Source organism: Salvelinus alpinus, chromosome 8 (genome assembly GCF_045679555.1).
Source record: "Salvelinus alpinus chromosome 8, SLU_Salpinus.1, whole genome shotgun sequence".
Taxonomy (NCBI): Eukaryota; Metazoa; Chordata; class Actinopteri; order Salmoniformes; family Salmonidae; genus Salvelinus; species Salvelinus alpinus.
The window spans coordinates 63339992-63359270 of record NC_092093.1 but is presented as its reverse complement, the minus strand read 5'-3'; the positions used below and the strand labels follow the sequence as shown (position 1 = coordinate 63359270).

Genomic DNA, 19279 nt, shown 5'->3' with positions numbered 1-19279 from the left:
TGTTTCCTGTGTCAGTGTTTGTGCCACACGGGACTGTGACGGTTAGTTTGTTTTGTTATTTTGTAATTGTATATTGATTTCATGTTCATTAAATCATGGAAACTTACCACGCTGTACATTGGACCTCCGATCCTTCTCGCCTCTCCTCGTCGGAGGAGGAAGAGCTAGACTGCCGTTACAAAGACATCTAATGCGATAGACCATATGACTGGACAGGAAATAGAAAGCATCCACTGAATGTTAAATGTGCTTCCTGTCAGGTAATTTAATTGTCTGTATTGTCTATTTGGTAAATGTTTGTAAGGTCTTCATTTGTAATTGTTTGTAATGTCTTACTAAACTGGTGTTGGACCCCAGGAAGATTAGCTAACGTTACGGCGTTAGCTAATGGGGATCCTAATAAAAATGCGCTAATTCTCTGAATGTTAAAGAAACTAAACCATGACATCCCCATATGCATCGGAATCACGTCTTTTCCAGCTTGTTTCTAGCATAAAACATTGCGGACCAAAGGGCTGTTATAGATCACTTTTTATAAACTTGGTGGTTAGAGCCCTGAATGCTGATTGGCTGGCAGCCGTAATATATCAGACCGTATACCACGGGTATGACGAAACATTTATTTTTACTGCTCTAATTATGTTGGTAACCTACAAATCTATGGCTATAGCCTAATTTAATCTGTCAAACAGGTAGGCCTACCCCATACGTTTTTAATAAAGAAATAGGCTGCAACACAAAGCCCTCTTGTTGTTAGTAAAGTGTAATTAAAATGAAGACAGTTTAAATTATATCTACTCGAATTTGACTACTTTCAGCACCACACGCTGTCCATTTCTGATTGATTGTGCCACAGCTGCTGCTTCAGGTTTCAGCAACACAAAGTAAATGACTCAAATCTGGTTTATAGTGAGGTCAATAACTCTGATAAATAGGCCTACATCACAGGCAAGAAACATATTGTTTAGAATAAAATCAATTATAGGAGTAGCAAAGCTAGTCCGCATGCTACGACTAGACGTAATCAAAAATACATTTAGAAGAAGCCTTTTAATCTCCTCCTGAACTGCCCCTGTAAGCCTACACAGCACAGCCATTGGTTACCCTGTAAGCCTACACAGCACAGCCATTGGTTACCCTGTAAGCCTACACAGCACAGCCATTGGTTACCCTGTAAGCCTACACAGCACAGCCATTGGTTACCCTGTAAGCCTACACGGCACAGCCATTGGTTACCCTGTAAGCCTACACGGCACAGCCATTGGTTACCCTGTAAGCCTACACGGCACAGCCATTGGTTACCCTGTAAGCCTACACGGCACAGCCATTGGTTACCCTGTAAGCCTACACGGCACAGCCATTGGTTACCCTGTAAGCCTACACGGCACAGCCATTGGTTACCCTGTAAGCCTACACGGCACAGCCATTGGTTACCCTGTAAGCCTACACGGCACAGCCATTGGTTACCCTGTAAGCCTACACGGCACAGCCATTGGTTACCCTGTAAGCCTACACGGCACAGCCATTGGTTACCCTGTAAGCTTACACGGCACAGCCATTGGTTACCCTGTAAGCCTACACGGCACAGCCATTGGTTACCCTGTAAGCCTACACGGCACAGCCATTGGTTACCCTGTAAGCCTACACGGCACAGCCATTGGTTACCCTGTAAGCCTACACAGCACAGCCATTGGTTAGGCAGCACACAAAACAGTTTTTGATCAGCAAGAGCAGAGCAGACCAAGGCTCAGGGTTGGAATATCCATTGCAGTGTGTAATGCAGCCTAGTTTTATTTACACCATCCCAGCAGCTCTCTTAGAAATATAACTTTGCTCTGTGCTTCTCCGAGCATGCACTTCATAGCCTATAGGCTTTGGATCATTTGATTGAGGCCACACTAAATAGCCTATAGGCGCACTTGACATTGTGCGGAGAGTCAGAGAAGAGGTGCGGCATCAGGCACCCATCGATGTATAGTCTAATAAGCAACTAATACTAAAACACTGAGACATATATAGACATTCAATCAATTACAAATTGCATGACCCTTCCCTGGACTAGATTTTAAAAAGACTAAAGCCTCCCCTTGACTGAAATTGAAAAAGCATGACCCTTCCCTATTTTCCTCCAGGTACCCAATATGTAAATGTCGGTCCATCCCTAGGCTGGATCACATGGAAAACCCACATGTAACAGGTTGCATGAGGTACTGTATGTGTTCTGTTTTAATGTCTCAGGTCTTGGCGAGGTGCCAAGTAACCCCATCAGCTCCAAAACGCTCTTGCTCTGCATTATTCATGTGGCGTCATCCCATCCTGTGCGTGGAACTTAATCCACCATGAGATAATTGGGGGTATAGATTCTCTCCATGGAGACGAACATGGAAACGACCATAGCCGCGGGAAGTAGGAGTGCTGCAGCACTCCCTGAAAAATCTGAATTTAAAAAAAGTATATTAATAATTAAAAAAATATATATATTTTTTTTTCCCTCACAGAAATAGTACACTGGGCCTTTACTAGTCCTATATTAGCGGGCCCATATAGCGGTCTGTAGCGCGAGCAAAAAAAAAAAAGTAGTACACTGGGCCTTCAGTCCTGTATTAGTGGACCGATATAGCCTTCTATAGCACAGCCCAAACATGTTTTACAGCCCGGCAATATATCGCCGTTTATTACATAAATCATGTGTAACAGTAGAACTTTAAACCGTCCCCTCGCCCCGACACGGGCGCGAACCAGGGACCCTCTGCACACGTCAACAACAGTCGCCCACGAAGCGTCGTTACCCATCGCTCCACAAAAGCCGCGCCCTTGCAGAGCAAGGGGAAACCCTACTTCAGGTCTCAGAGCAAGTGACGTAACTGATTGAAATGCTATTAGCGCGTACCCGCTAACTAGCTAGCCATTTCACATCCGTTACACATGCATGCATTGGATTGCAATGCTGGTGCGGTGAAATGATCCAGTTTAATGAATTACAGTGTAGGCAAATCCAAGTGTAGGCTATGACACAATGTAAATGGAGAAAAAGGCTAAAACCCTGTTCATAATGAGCACGGGATGGTTGCAGTTTGGCTTCTCAGATTGATGAAGCCAGCGGGGATCACATGCAGCATACAGACACCCCTGTCTACAGACCGACCATAGATCTTACTTGCAGTGGTGTAGCGCAAACAAAAATATGTAAATGACGTCACCATTCCCTCAAAGTTTGTATGGACAGATGTAGTCTATCGAATAGCCTATCATGTCTCTCCAATGCTGTTCCTGGAGCGCTACCATCCCGTAGGGGTCCACGCCAACCCCAATTATTTTAAGAACCAGCTAATTATTACAATCAGGTGCGCTAGATTAGGATTGGAACAGGGTTGGAGGGAGAGCCCTGTTATAAAATCTGCATAAAATGCATCCTCTAATTGCAACGTCTGCCTACGCCCACACATATTGCCTCAAGAAAATGTTATATTTTTAATACCCTCAAACACCAAGATAGGCATACCTAATTTCAAAATAGGCCATTATCACTGGCAATTGTGAATGCTAATTATTCACGTTTTACCGGTAAAACTGCATCTCCATGCCAATCTTTTGATTGATCTCAATCAGTTTCATGTGAATCAGCATTTCCATCTTCCTGAGTTACTGTTTCGCGAGACAATTAGAGCGGATGATGTTAACAAACTATTAGCCTTTCTTGTATTTTGTTTCAATTAAACCATATATCCTGCATAGTGGCTCTGAGTTTTGGCGCATTCTATATTTTTGGACTATTCATCTTCAGCGAACCATCTTAAAATCTCATTAGAAAGGAGGTGTTTTTGGTGTAACAGTAGTGTTATAGGCCTGCTATGCTATTTGGTTCTGTTCTATAAAATACGAATTCATCGTTGTGTGATCTTGCAAGACATTGACTCAGCTTTGATCTACCTTTACTAAACGAGCACCATTGTGAGAAGTGATAATCTACTATTTGTAATAATAATAATAATAAGTGATGAGTATGAATAGTATGTAACAGATCTGGATGAGGGTTATTTTAAACGGTTGGAGCGCCCTTCCTGGTTTTAGCTGGACAGCGCTAAACTTTGATTTGATTAGCTTGAATACATGGTTAAAATATTCCTATTACAGAATAAAATAAAACAAAGGACTGAACTATCAATTCATATAATTGATTTGCATAGATTTAATAATTAAATCAATTGTCCAAGTATTGAATATAAATCATTACTACACATAATTGCTGGACATTTGTTTGAAAATAGCCATAAAAGCAAGCTTTTGGTGTGGTGTATTCATGCCACTCAATAAACTATAACCTAAATGCATTACTACCTCCAACTTGGCCCAATTCACATTTCCAATTTCCCACCCTGACATAGCCTGCCCTAACGGGCCCTGAGTCTCAACCAATAGTCAATATAGGCTAAAGGTCCCAAGCAGGGCTACAGCAAAGGCTCTTGGGCTTTACTGTGGACACTGGTTTGGGTGTCCTCAGAAGAACGGTGTCGCTGTACCCAAGTGGTCACATATCTTTCTGGGTTCTACCCCCCCACGACTCCTTTATACGAGTCAGTCACACACTGTAAACGTTTTTATTTTAGTGAATGGCCTAAAACCTACGTTTTCTATTAAGGTACTTAAAGCTAATTTTATGGAGACGAAAAGTGCGTAATCATTCCAACGCATCGGCTTTTCGGGTGATATGACAACACAATTAGTTTTACTCGTCACTTGTTTTGGTTGTTAAAAATTCTAATTATTCCCATTCACCAACAGCATGTAATAATATTCCAAGAATATGCTATACTTACACTGGCACTGTCTCCGGCATTGCCATCTCTGTCATCTCCGCTCGTCAGCTCGCGCTCTGTCCCCATGACACCGGCACAGGGACATTACTTCGCGCCTCTCATATCATCCGATTGTTCGCTTCTGAGTGAGATCGGTCATTTCTACTGTTCCACTCTAAAATGTCAAATATAAAGATGGAAAAAGCAGCACCCCTGTGTACTGGTTAAACCGTGCTGCTGTGGGGCGTCTCGCTATCTACCCTGAGCCGCCAGTTGAATGTAACCAGATCGGACCGCACAGGTGAGGAAGCAGCGACTAGCTGGGGCTCCTTCAGGGTTTCACTAGTTACCACAGCCACAAAGTCTACATAGGTTATATCGTAAAAAAAAGTATGTTAACAAACATTTGCTTTTTGGTCTTAATTTAAGGTTAGGGTTTGGTATAAGATAAATTGTAGAAATAGGCGGGTTTGTAACTTTGTGGCTGTGGTAACTAGTGACGACCCTCATTCATGTTGACAGAATTCATATGATTACAGCAGATGTTACATATCTTTGAGAGATACATTTCTCACAACCAACCAATAAAATTGAGAAATACACTACTTTTACTTGGTACTTTTTGTAAAATAGTTTATTTACAACAGTGTTAACAGGGTTACTGAATGTGCAAATGCGTGTGTAGACTGTCCTCTGGGCATTGAGCTCTCAGAAGAGCCACTTGTGTCTTCACTAGCAGTCCAACTCCAACAGGGACCAGCCTCAGCGAAATGAACTAAAACCAAGGTAGCAGGTAAGTACTCAACTCCTAATTGAAAAGCTAAAATTTGCTGCACATCATGGTCATAACTACATGAATACAGGTTTGTGCTGGGCGGTTGGGTATTAAGGAACCTCAGACCTACAAAAAGCAGCATCTTTACCACACCAGCACATGGAGGGAGTCAGTCTGTATGCATATTAACACTTATGGGAAATCTCTCCCAATTTGCAGGCACAGATTTGAATAGACACAAATAGAAACCGAATAGACATAACGCACACACACACAAGACCACAACAAAATATACATACACTTTAAGGAGGCACACAAACACACATTACACAAAGTAGTACGTGCACAGATACTGTGCTGAAATATGTAGGTCCATAATTGTATGTTTTTCTCTGAGTCCTCAGGGCGAGATCCTCACTTCCTGAACAAGGCATGTCGGGTGAAGGTGTACCACAGGTGGGCGGGCTTTTGCTTGGGCTCGGCCAATGTGAACACCTGCTGCTGAGGCACACTGGTTGGCACAGTAACATGGCGCTGGTGAATTGGATGCAAGGGTTGGTGGTGGTGGTGGTGGTGGGGCGGGACAGAGCCAGAGTAGCCTATGGCTGAGAAGAAACAATGTTTTTAAAACATTATTTGTAATAAGAGTATTTCACTAAATCCAACACCACAGCAATTGTAAGAACACAGAAGTATGATTGCTTGCTTACTCTTCATTTTCCCTTGTTTGGATCTTCTTGCATTGAAGATTGCTTGTTTTCTCTGCGTTTCACTGATCTTCATTCCTGTCATGAAATTAAAAAAATACCAGTCAACCCAATGTCATTCAACATGGACTTACTTACACGCTCTCCTCTTGTGAATGGTTTTACATTTTATTTATTCGAAACCAAAGAAGAAAAGTGAAAGACAAAACAGTACAGATAAAACAGTTTGTAGGTGAGGTTGAAAACAAAAGAGCTTATACAAAAACCACACCAAAAAAAAACAGAAAAAAATATATACACTACCGTTCAGAAGTTTGGGGTCACTTAGAAATGTCCTTGTTTTTGAAAGAAAAGCACATTTTTTGTCCATTAAAATAACATCAAATTGATCAGAAATACAATGCACACATTGTTAATGTTGTAAATGACTATTATTGTAGCTGGAAACGGCAGATTTTTAATGGAATATCTACATAGGCGTACAGAGGTCCATTATCAGCAACCATCACTCCTGTGTTCCGATGGCACGTTGTGTTAGCTAATCCAAGTTTATAATTTTAAAAGGCTAATTGATCATTAGACAACCCTTTTGCAATTATGTTAGCACAGGTGAAAACTGTAGTGATGATTAAAGAAGCAATAAAACTGGCCTTCTTTAGACTAGTTGAGTATCTGGAGCATCAGCATTTGTGAGTTCGATTACAGGCTCAAAATGGCCAGAAACAAATTACTTTCTTCTGAAACTCGTCCGTCTATTCTTGTTCTGAAAATGAAGGTTATTCCATGCGAGAAATTGCCAAGAAACTGAAGATCTTGTACAACGCTTTGTACTACTCCCTTCACAGAACAGCACAAAAGGGCTGTAACCAGAATAGAAAGAGGAGAGTGGGAGGCCCCGGTGCACAACTGAGCAAGAGGACAAATACATTGGAGTGTCTAGTTTGAGAAACAGACACCTCACAAGTCCTCAACTGGCAGCTTCATTAAATAGTACCTGCAAAACACCCGTCTCAATGTCAACAGTGAAGAGGTGACTTCGGGATGCTGGCCTTCTAGGCAGAGTTGCAAAGAAAGAGCCATAACTCAGACTGGCCCAGAGTTCCTCTGTCCAGTGTCTGTGTTCTTTTGCCTATCTTAATCTTTTATTTTTATTGGCCAGTCTGAGTTATGGCTCTTTCTTTGCAACTCTGCCTAGAAGGTCAGCATCCCGAAGTCACCTCTTCACTGTTGACATTGAGACGGGTGTTTTGCAGGTACTATTTAATGAAGCTGCCAGTTGAGGACTTGTGAGGTGTCTGTTTCTCAAACTAGACACTCCAATGTATTTGTCCTCTTGCTCAGTTGTGCACCGGGCCTCCCACTCTCCTCTTTCTATTCTGGTTACAGCCCTTTTGTGCTGTTCTGTGAAGGGAGTAGTACAAAGCGTTGTACAAGATCTTCAGTTTCTTGGCAATTTCTCTAGCCTTCATTTCTCAGAACAAGAAAAGATTGACGAGTTTCAGAAGAAAGATTTGTTTCTGGCCATTTTGAGCCTGTAATCGAACCCCCAAATACTCAATAAGTCTAAAGGCCAGTTTTATTGCTTCTTTAAGCAGAACAGTTTTCACCTGTGCTAACATATTTTCAAAAGGGTTATCTAATGATCAATTAGCTAATCTAAGTTTATCATTTTAAAAGGCTAACACAACGTGCCATTGGAACACAGGAGTGATGGTTGCTGATAATGGGTCTCTGTACACCTATGTAGATATTCCATAAAAAATCTGCCATTTTCAGCTACAATAGTCATTTATAACATTAACAATGTCTACACTGTATTTCTGATCAACTTGATGTTATTTTAATGGACAAAAAATGTGCTTTTCTTTCAAAAACAAGGACATTTCTAAGTGACCCCAAACTTTTGAACGGCAGTATTTGTATTTGTGTTTAATCAGTTAAAGCATACTAATTATAGTTGAACATGATAGAGTCAGTATACAAAAAAATAAGTTTGTGTGTGTGCATGAATGTGTGTGTTTAAGAGTTAGGCTACATGAAGGAGACATGGGAAACACCTTTCCCATCTTCCCAACAACCCCTCTTCTAGTCGCCACCCCTTTCCTCCTCAGTCTCTCCGTCCCTTTCCACTTCCCTCATCAGTCTCTCCTTCCCACTCCTTCTCACCCATCTCCTGGTCCTCCTGTACCCTCTGTCTCTCCCTGGCGAAGGCCTGCAGCCAGCGTTGTCTATCCTGGGATTTCCTGCAGCAGAGGTAACACAGGGTCTCCAGGGTGGAGCTGTTCCGGAGCCGCAAGGCGTTCCTCAGCAAGATGCCCAGCTCGGGGTCCCTGCCATCGGGCATCTGCAGCACCGATGTGTTGTCCATGTCCAGGCGACCACGGTAGTGCAGCAGGTCGCGGCGCAGTACGTCCTTCTTACAGAACACCAGCTGGTGGTCGAACAGGAAGAAGCTGCGCTGCTGCGTCTTGTTGCCCTGCCGGACAATCCGGGTGAGTTCCCCAGAGTGGATCAGCTCCGAGCTGCGCTCCAGAACATCCGCTCCCTGGGAGAGAGCACACACAGAGAGAGAGAGAGAGAGGGGGTGAACCAGTATCTGGGCAGAGGAGGAGACAATGAATATGACTAGTCTCATCTCTAGCCCAGTTTGCTACCATTCATTTTCCCATTAGACAGCTCTGCAAGCGTTATGTCAAAATACATCAGATACTCACTAAATATGGAGTTTCGCTGAGCAACTATCGTCATTTACTGTCGTCTCACCAGGTATGTACATCCCCCAAAAAGTCTACATAAAAATGTACATGTGCCAAATCCACCTCTTCAGAAAGCTCTCTAAAAACATACCTTATATGGTCTACTTAACCTACTTGATCTCTAAAAACATACCTTATATGGTCTACTTAACCTACTTGATCTCTAAAAACATGGTCTACTTAATCTACTTGCATTAAATATTATTACAGGTTGATGACATTGTAGATGATATTGTAGATGATAAAATCAATGATCTTTAGGGATAGAGTACTGCTGCTGGATCAGCCGACATGTACGTGGTAGTAATGAGGGATTTTATTGCTGGTACCGAAGAGGTGATTTGAGACTAGTCATTCATTGTCTGCTCCTCTGCACAGATACTGGTTCAGAGAGGGTGTTGCATTTGTCAGATCATTGTATGAGTCATTGTCTACATCTTAAATGGTTAGTGCTAGCCGGGATCCTTGGGAAGTCTCTACCCTAACCCCTACCATAACCCTTAACTATTTTACATTTCAACCTCAAATGGGGTAGGGACCCCGGATAGCATGGACCCATGTTAAACGTCACCTTATTTCCCAGACTGAGTACAGGAGACGAGCACAAGGTTGAAATGGGTTTCGATGCAAAGCCTTAACATGAACACTGTAACAGCCATGTAATAATATGGTGGTAAAAGGTTTCTGCTACAGTAACAATGTAAAGAAGTAGTGAGGAGCCTCACCTCCCAGCGTAGGATGGCCACCTGCCAGTGAGCTATGGCGTCAACACTCTCCAGCCTCCTTTTCCCCTCGTTGATCAGGCTCGCCACATTCCTCATCGCCTCGTACGCGTCACTAACTCCACCATAGTCACTACAGAACACAACATCAACAGCATTCGAGAGTGTGAAAAGGTTTGTGTGTGTGTGTGTATTCGTGTGTGTGTGTGTGTGTATGTAGCGAAGTTAGTAAAGGAAAAAGTGGTCAGTGTGTGTTGTGGCCTACCTGTGGTCTTTGGGGGTGTATTTGAGCAGCTCTCCCAGCTGCAGGGGGTACTTGCAGATCTTCTGGACGGGCGTGAGCAGGAAGCCGGCGATGGAGATGTCAATCATCTGCTGCAGCAGCCGGCAGGCCTCAAAGAAGTGCTTGTACCTGCCCAGCTTCATGAGGCGCTGCAGCTCCCCACACGCTGCAGGGTGGGTGTTACAGTACTCAGAGTAGATGGAAAACCCCTCCCCCTGAGAGAGAGGATAAGAGGATGGGGGGGTGAGTGAAGAGGGTGAGAGTGGGTAAGGAAGGAAAGAAAGAGTGTGGGAGGGGGGGAAGAGGGGCAAAATAGTTCAATAGAGCCAAACGGGGATATGACTGTGTTGAAATGTATAACTGTGTAATGTATTCACGGAGCAAAAAGATAATGGTGGAAAAACGCTGGATCCAATTCTGAAAAAAGTGTGTGTACAAAGGGTATAACAACCTGTAAGAGGAAACAGGCTCCTATCTCACTGAGGTGAGGCTGGTCTGTGTTGTACTTCTTCTCCAGCTCTTTGAGGAACTGTCTCTGGAACTTGTAGATGTCCTCGATGTTACTGAAGATGGTCTTTAGCTGCAGCTCAGTGAACATGCCCGGGTGTTTACCACACTGACGGATATAGCCCTGGGAAAAGCATTAGACATTATGTCTGGATCAAAATGAGGCTTAAGTGGTGGGGCGTGGCCAATGGTGTGGTCTCCGATCAAACATTTTAGAGGCCCTCCTGTTGGGCGCAGTGACAAAATGTAGCTGTTTTAAAGCTAATGTGTACATTTATACATTTTTTTTTTTACATGAGACAGAGAAAATGTGCAGTTTTAAAGCAAATTTCCTGCAATTCTACACATTTCACCATAGCTCATGCTATCTGAGCGACACAAACAAACAAAATCAATGGGGGCCCCCCTGACTGTCTAGCTTTTATTTTTGTGATTGTTAGTTCTCAAAGATGATCTTATCACAAAATACACTAGTATGTTATCTTTTCTACATACTTTATATCTGGTGTTAGTCGTTTAAGTTAACACTGGAAAAAAATGTCTAACCTGAAAATAATTTAAATAAAAATAAATAACACCAATTAAAATGTATGTATTTGGACATAGGCGCTGAAAAAAACAGGTGGCCCACCCAAGACTTTTCTATGCAGAAAAAAACACTGACATAGATGTTGTGTTCAGTGCTAAGGTTTGACCAGCAGGGGGAGCCAATGGGCAGAAAAGCTGGTGGTAATCCAGAGCCCTAGTTGGAATATCAGTGATGATGGTGGAAAGAGATTGGTTAGGGTTGGTTAATGTTGGTGGTTGTGGTCGAGCCTCCACCCACCTCACAGATGTCCCGGAGATGTTTGATGTAGATGCGTTCAGTATTCATGATTTCTTTGACCACGTTAGTCCTCATCTGCTCACGGTGCTCGGCACTGTGTGTGTGAGTGTCCCGGGTGTCAGTGTGTGCGTCCTCTTGGTCCAGAGCACAACTCTCTACACTTTCTGCTCCTGAGTCCTCCTCCTGGTTCACACGAACCTGTCAATCAAACACACTCCCCCACGTTACTAGGGCAACCACAGTCACACAGTCCACCTAGTTAACTAGCACCTAGAAATGAAACTTAACCCAACCTACATCCCTATGGTAACATTGGAAACACCATGTATGGTTAACAAGCCCCTGTCTGTCAACAACAATCACCAATAGGGGAAATTACCAAGCGGTCACCCACCTGTCAATGAACTGGCCTCGCCATGGTTACCATAGCTTGCCTTAGTAAGACGCAACTGTCAATCAACACAAGTCGCCAGGGAAACCACTGAAACGTCTGAACCCCTCAGCCCTTGAACACACACTACTAAGGGGCGTGGTTGGCGCTAAGCCAGTTTCAGATCCTTTGGCTGGGAGGGTCTACAGTAAACATCAATTACACAGGGAGGTCAATGTCCACTTAGACAAAACATGGACACTTCTTATATTTCAACAACCTAACCATCATGTCTTGTACAGACAGTTGTTTTGTTTGTGGCTCTTTTAAACATTTGTTTTTAGCTTTATGGCCTGATCTATATCTTGGTGTTGTGTAAAAATATCAATAAAACATGAAGAAATGGTGAATAATTGACTGATTGAAATTGAAAATTAAGAGTTAGTGCACCAGACGGACTTCTTGCGGATAAAAATCAGCGCGTGATGACATAGTGCCCACAAAATGTATTTTTCATGTACCGAATAAAATTCTAAAGTTCAATGTGATTGCATCGCATCTTCAACTCTACCGATAGTTTTGTAACAAAAACTGTTGAGTTAAATAGCAAATGTGCTACTCTGGTCTTTGGAAATTTCTTGCATAATACATTTTACCGACACAAAATGATCCCACCATGTCGAACTTACAAATGATCTGTCGGCATTTATAAAATTGTACCGAAACTTCCTGTTTCCATCACAGCTGTTGCGATGTTTTTATTTATTTATACGGTATGACTACTCACATAAAAACTGTGGATGGAAAAGTGATTAGAGTAGTTTTACCCTGACGAAGCTAGAGGGGAACCAGGCCTCCCTGTCTGCCCCCATGCCCCACCACCAGTCCTTGTGAGGGGCCTCCAGCACCCGGATCACATCCCCCGCCTTGAACGCCAGCTCCTGCTCCTCCATCGTCACATGGTCCCACAGGGCCTCCGCATACACTGCTTGACCCTGGCTTATCCACTGACACACACACACACAGAGAGATAAAAAAAAATATTACATACATCAGACTGTCTGATGGCTGAAGGTTTTCCAGTTAAAGAAATGAGAAGTCACATTATTCCCCTGATGTTTCTCTGTACTCAGAGTTACAGAGTCAGAGTTTTATGTAATGACAGACACGCACAGATAAATACAGAATTACATGCACAGCACACTCATGTCCGACACACAGATTATGCTTGGACTTGGACACCAGAGCCGTGTCCAAAATTTGACCAAAACAGATCACACACAATCACATAGAAATAGACACATCAGAGACGAATTGGCAGAAACGGCATGTTGACTTGGAGAGACGTTACGTCTGTTGCCAGGAATGGTAACAGAACACACTCTGCAGGTAAACACCCAGGTAGGCAGCTCACCTGGCTGAGAGCAGACAGCTCCACCCCAGGCTGCAGGTACGTTGTGACGTCACTGAGCTCATCGAAGCTCCCCTCCTCCTCACTCACACTGTCACCATCCACCGCTGCAGAACGCTCTGAGCCGGCGTCTGCTTTGGGGAGGAGAAGACAGTCAAACATTATACCTGCTCACACACTGAACGAGGGGAAACATACTTTTACATTATACTTTCAAAGAGCTCGTCTGCTTTGCTGTTAATTTACAGACACTAGACCCACTGCCTCATTCTCACACACCCTCACCACTCAACCCCACTCTGCCTCATTCTCACAGACCCTCACCACTCAACCCCACTCTGCCTCATTCTCACAGACCCTCACCACTCAACCCCACTCTGCCTCATTCTCACAGACCCTCACCACTCAACCCCTCTGCCTCATTCTCACAGACCCTCACCACTCAACCCCACTCTGCCTCATTCTCACAGACCCTCACCACTCAACCCCTCTGCCTCATTCTCACAGACCCTCACCACTCAACCCCACTCTGCCTCATTCTCACAGACCCTCACCACTCAACCCCTCTGCCTCATTCTCACAGACCCTCACCACTCAACCCCACTCTGCCTCATTCTCACAGACCCTCACCACTCAACCCCACTCTGCCTCATTCTCACAGACCCTCACCACTCAACCCCACTCTGCCTCATTCTCACAGACAAGCGCTCTCCATCTTCATTCCTCTCTTTCACACACACCCTCAACACTGAGGACTCTGTGTAGTTTGCGTCGTCCGAGGCGGTCCAGTCCGATGGGGGTGCTCTGGGAGAAGGTGGAGGGGCGGAACCTGGCCGACACCGCTTTGTAGGGGGGCACCTGGTGGGACGGGACAGGGGGGCGCGACAGAGGCTAGAGGGGCATGGAGAGGACAGTGTTAGGGCCTTTGGGGACAAATCACAAACAGGGCATTATTTTACATACTGGGCATTTCCTCTGGAATACAGGTGGTGTAAATGATTTCACTGAGTTACAGTTCATAAGGAAATCAGTAAATTCATTAGGCCCTAATCTATGGATTTCACATGACTGGAAATACAGATTTGTACAGTACCAGCCACCAGTGTGGACACCCTACTCATTCCAGGGTTTTTCTTCATTTTTCACATTGTAGAATAATAGTGAAGACGTCAAAACTATGAAATAACACATATGGAATCATGTAGAAACCAAAAAAGTGTTAACCAAATCAAAATATATTTTATATTTGAGATTCTTCAAAGTAGCCAACCTTTGCCTTGATGACAGCTTTGCACACTCTTGGCATTCTCTCAACCAGCTTCATGAGTAAGTCGCCTGGAATGTAAATTAAAATTAAAATGTGTGCCAGGTTAAAAGTTAATTTTGTCGAATTTCTTTCCTTCTTAATGAGCCAATCAGTTGTGTTGTGACAAGGTAGGGGTGGTATACAGAAGAAAGCCCTATTTGGTAAAATACCAAGTCCATATTATGGCAGGAACGACAGTCCATCATTACTTTAAGACACGAAGGTCCGTCAACACAGAACATTTCAAGAACTTTAAAAGTTTCTTCAAGTGCAGTCGCAGAAACCATCAAGTGCTATGATGAAACTGTCTCTCATGAGGACCACCACAGGAAAGGAAGACAGAGTTACCTCTGCTGCAGAGGATAAGTTCATTAGTAAACTGCACCTCAGATTATTTGGGCTGCAAATGCTTCAGAGTTTAAGTAACAGACACATCTCAAAATCAACTGTTCAGAGGAGACTACGTGAATCAGGCCTTCATGGTTGAATTGCTGCAAAGAAACCACTACTAAAGGACACCAATAAGAAGAAGAGACTTGTTTGGGCCAAGAAACACAAGCAATGGACCTTAGACCTGTGGAAATCTGTCCTTTGGTATGATGAGTCAGAATGAGATTTTTGGTTCCAACCGCCGTGTCTTTGTGAGACCGAGTAGGTGAACGGATGATCTCTGTATGTGTGGTTCCCACCGTGAAGCATGGAGGAAGAGGTGTGATTGTGTGGGGTGCTTTGCTGGTGACACTGTCTGTGATTTATTTAGAATTCAAGGCACACAACCAGCATGCCTACCACAGCATTCTGCAGTGATACACATATGTGGGAACTCCTTCAAGACTGTTGGAAAAACATTTCTCATGAAGCTGGTTGAGAGAATGCCAAGTGTGCGCAAAGCTATCAAAGGCAAAGAGTAGCTACTTTGAAGAACCTAAAACATATCTTGATTTGTTTAACACTTTTTTGGTTACTACATGATTTCATGTGTTATTTCATAGTTTTGATGTCTTCACTATTATTATACAATGTATAAAATAGTAAAAATAAAGAAAAACCCTTGAATGAGTAGGTGTATCCAAACCTTTGACTGGTACTGTATCTGTTGGTCACAGATACACAAAAAGGTAGGGGCATGGATCCTAAAACCAGTCAGTATTTGGTGTGATCACCATTTGCCTCATGCAGCGCGACACATCGCATAGAGTTGATCAGACTGTTGATTGTGGCCTGTGGAATGCTGTCCCACTCCTCTTCCATGGCTGTGTGAAGTTGCTTGATATTGGAGGGAACTGGAACACACTGTCATACATGTCGATCCAGAGAATCCCAAACATGCTCAATTGGTGATATGTCTGGTGAGTATGCATGCATTGAAGAACTGGGACATGTTCAGCTTCAAGGAATTGTTTACAGATTCTTGCGAGATGGGGCTGTGCATCATCACGCTGAAACATGAGGTGATGGTGGCAGATGAATGGCACGACAACGGGCCTCAGAATCCCGTCACCGTATAGCTGTGCATTCACAATGCCATCGGTAAAATGCTAAATGTGTTTGTTGTCTGTAACTTATGCCTGCCCATAACATAACCTTACCGCCACCATGGGGGACTCTGTTCCCAACGTTGACATCAGCAAATCGCTCGCCCACACAACGCCATATACGCATGCTGCCTGCCATTTGCCCGTGAAGAGAACACTTATCCAACGTGCCAGTGGCCATCGAAAGTGAGCATTTTTCCACTAAAGTCAGTTACGACGCCGAACTGCAGTCAAGTCAAGACCCTGGTGAAGACGACAAGCAGCCAGTTGAGCTTCCCTGAGAAGTTTCTGACAGTTTGTGCAGAAATTCTTCAGTTGTACAAACCCACAGTTTCATCAGCTGTCCAGGTGGCTGGTTTCAGACGATCCCGCAGGTGAAAATGTTAATGTCCTGGGCTGGCGTGGTTACATGTGGTCTGCGGTTGTGAGGCCAGTTGGATGTACTGCCAAAATCTCTAAAATGACATTGGAGGTGGCTTATGGTAGAGAAATGAACATTCAATTCTGGCAACAACTCTGTTGGACATTCCTGCAGTCAGCATGCAAATTGCACACTCCCACAAAACTTGAGACATCTGTGGCATGGTGTTGTGTGACAAAACTGCACATGTTAGAGGGGCCTTTTATTGTCCCCAGCACAAGGTGCACCTGTGTAATGATCATGCTGTTTAATCAGATTCTTGATATGCCACACCTGTCAGGTGGATGGGTTATCTTGGCAAAGGAGAAATGCTCACTAACAGGGATGTAAAAAAAATCTGTGCACAAAATGAGAGATAAGCTTTTTGTTCATATGGAACATTTCTGGGATCTTTTATTTCAGCTCATGAAACATGGAACACTTTACATGTTGCGTTTATATTTCTGTTCAGTATATATCTAGCCATTGTTTAGAGGTGAGGTTCTTACAGAAGGCAGACGGTCCTCTCTCTCCTCAGCTCCTCCAATAACAGACATTGGCCGTCTCCTCCGGCACTGGAGATCTCCATTCATATTGTAGTTCTCTGTGCTGTCACTGTCCTGCGAGTCTCCATTGCTTTTGCAGTCTTGACAGGGAGTTCCATTTGTAGTCCTCTCCTTAGGATGTAGCTCCGTCTCCTCCTCGGGGATGGCGTACTTCCTGGCTACCAGCTGAGCGTAGTCAGAGATTGGCCGAGGCCTCGATCGGCCCGCCCTTTGCCTGGGGATGAAGGACGTGGACGTTTCTGTGGAACCTATTTTCGTCGGTGACATGGGTGAAGTGGGAGACTCTGGGGGACATGTTGGTGTGAGAGAAGGGGTACTGGTGGCTGAAGGAGGGGGCATCTCTTCACCCCCTAATAGTGCCTCTCTGCCCTGTTCATCTAACGTACCCTGAAGGTGAGAGCAAAGGTGAAAGGTCAATGAGATGCCCCACAATGTTTGCTTCTAACAAACATCTGCAGGAAGGAAGGTCTGAATCAAAAACAGAGCATGCCATTTAGTTGACGTGTCATTAATGTGGAAAGTTATTACTAATGTCTTTGGACTCTGTAATATGGAATATACACTGCTCAAAAAAATAAAGGGAACACTTAAACAACACAATGTAACTCCAAGTCAATCACACTTCTGTGAAATCAAACTGTCCACTTCGGAAGCAACACTGATTGACAATAAATTTCACATGCTGTTGTGCAAATGGAATAGACAAAAGGTGGAAATTATAGGCAATTAGCAAGACACCCCCAATAAAGGAGTGGTTCTGCAGGTGGTGACCACAGGCCACTTCTCAGTTCCTATGCTTCCTGGCTGATGTTTTGGTCACTTTTGAATGCTGGCGGTGCTTTCACTCTAGTGGTAGCATGAGACAGAGTCTACAACCCACACAAGTGGCTCAGGTAGTGCAGCTCATCCAGGATGGCACATCAATGCGAGCTGTGGCAAGAAGGTTTGCTGTGTCTGTCAGCGTAGTGTCCAGAGCATGGAGGCGCTACCAGGAGACAGGCCAGTACATCAGGAGACGTGGAGGAGGCCGTAGGAGGGCAACAACCCAGCAGCAGGACCGCTACCTCCGCCTTTGTGCAAGGAGGAGCACTGCCAGAGCCCTGCAAAATGACCTCCAGCAGGCCACAAATGTGCATGTGTCAGCATATGGTCTCACAAGGGGTCTGAGGATCTCACCTCGGTACCTAATGGCAGTCAGGCTACCTCTGGCGAGCACATGGAGGGCTGTGCGGCCCCACAAAGAAATGCCACCCCACACCATGACTGACCCACCGCCAAACCGGTCATGCTGGAGGATGTTGCAGGCAGCAGAACGTTCTCCACGGCGTCTCCAGACTCTGTCACGTCTGTCACATGTGCTCATGTGCTCAGTGTGAACCTGCTTTCATCTGTGAAGAGCACAGGGCGCCAGTGGCGAATTTGCCAATCTTGGTGTTCTCTGGCAAATGCCAAACGTCCTGCACGGTGTTGGGCTGTAAGCACAACCCCCACCTGTGGACGTCGGGCCCTCATAGAGTCTGTTTCTGACCGTTTGAGCAGACACATGCACATTTGTGGCCTGCTGGAGGTCATTTTGCAGGGCTCTGGCAGTGCTCCTCCTGCTCCTCCTTGCACAAAGGCGGAGGTAGCGGTCCTGCTGCTGGGTTGTTGCCCTCCTACAGCCTCCTCCACGTCTCCTGATGTACTGGCCTGTCTCCTGGTAGCACCTCCATGCTCTGGACACTACGCTGACAGACACAGCAAACCTTCTTGCCACAGCTCGCATTGATGTGCCATCCTGGATGAGCTGCACTACCTGAGCCACTTGTGTGGGTTGTAGACTCCGTCGCATGCTACCCCACTAGAGTGAAAGCACCGCCAGCATTCAAAAGTGACCAAAATATCAGCCAGGAAGCATAGGAACTGAGAAGTGGTCTGTGGTCACTACTTGCAGAACCACTCCTTTATTGGGGGTGTCTTGCTAATTGCCTATAATTTCCACCTGTTGTCTATTCCATTTGCACAACAGCATGTGAAATTTATTGTCAATCAGTGTTGCTTCCTAAGTGGACAGTTTGATTTCACAGAAGTGTGATTGACTTGGAGTTACATTGTGTTGTTTAAGTGTTCCCTTTATTTTTTTGAGCAGTGTATATTTGCACATTCTATTCCCCATATCACATAACCTCAAGAAATAAAAAGGTCTTATCAAATTGTATGTGTACACACAAGTAGGAGCGATAGCGGAGTGCACATTTATTCCTATTTAGGTTACTGGTCATTTGAAAAATAGAGCAATGTTTAGGCTGTAACTGACCAGAAAGCTTCCTACTGTAATGT

General features: G+C 44.4%; 1 protein-coding gene across 6 annotated transcripts in view; it reads right to left on the bottom strand.

Moving 5' to 3' along the window:
* Nucleotides 1-5412: 5412 nt before the first annotated feature.
* spata13 (spermatogenesis associated 13) overlaps nt 5413-19279 on the bottom strand; it is a 43257-nt gene continuing 29390 nt past the window's right edge. For 3 of the 6 annotated variants that reach the window (XM_071414530.1, XM_071414528.1, XM_071414533.1), the window contains 11 exons: nt 16904-17347; nt 13894-14044; nt 13157-13287; nt 12570-12749; nt 11373-11570; nt 10491-10670; nt 10022-10254; nt 9760-9889; nt 8445-8823; nt 6282-6356; nt 5413-6176 (listed from right to left, as the gene is read on the bottom strand). In XM_071414530.1, the coding sequence (XP_071270631.1) occupies nt 5986-6176; nt 6282-6356; nt 8445-8823; nt 9760-9889; nt 10022-10254; nt 10491-10670; nt 11373-11570; nt 12570-12749; nt 13157-13287; nt 13894-14044; nt 16904-17347 (2292 nt within the window). In that variant the 3' untranslated portion in view covers nt 5413-5985. The remainder of the gene's footprint in view (nt 6177-6281; nt 6357-8444; nt 8824-9759; nt 9890-10021; nt 10255-10490; nt 10671-11372; nt 11571-12569; nt 12750-13156; nt 13288-13893; nt 14045-16903; nt 17348-19279) is intronic. The other 3 variants (XM_071414531.1, XM_071414532.1, XM_071414529.1) reach the window with 2 other exon arrangements.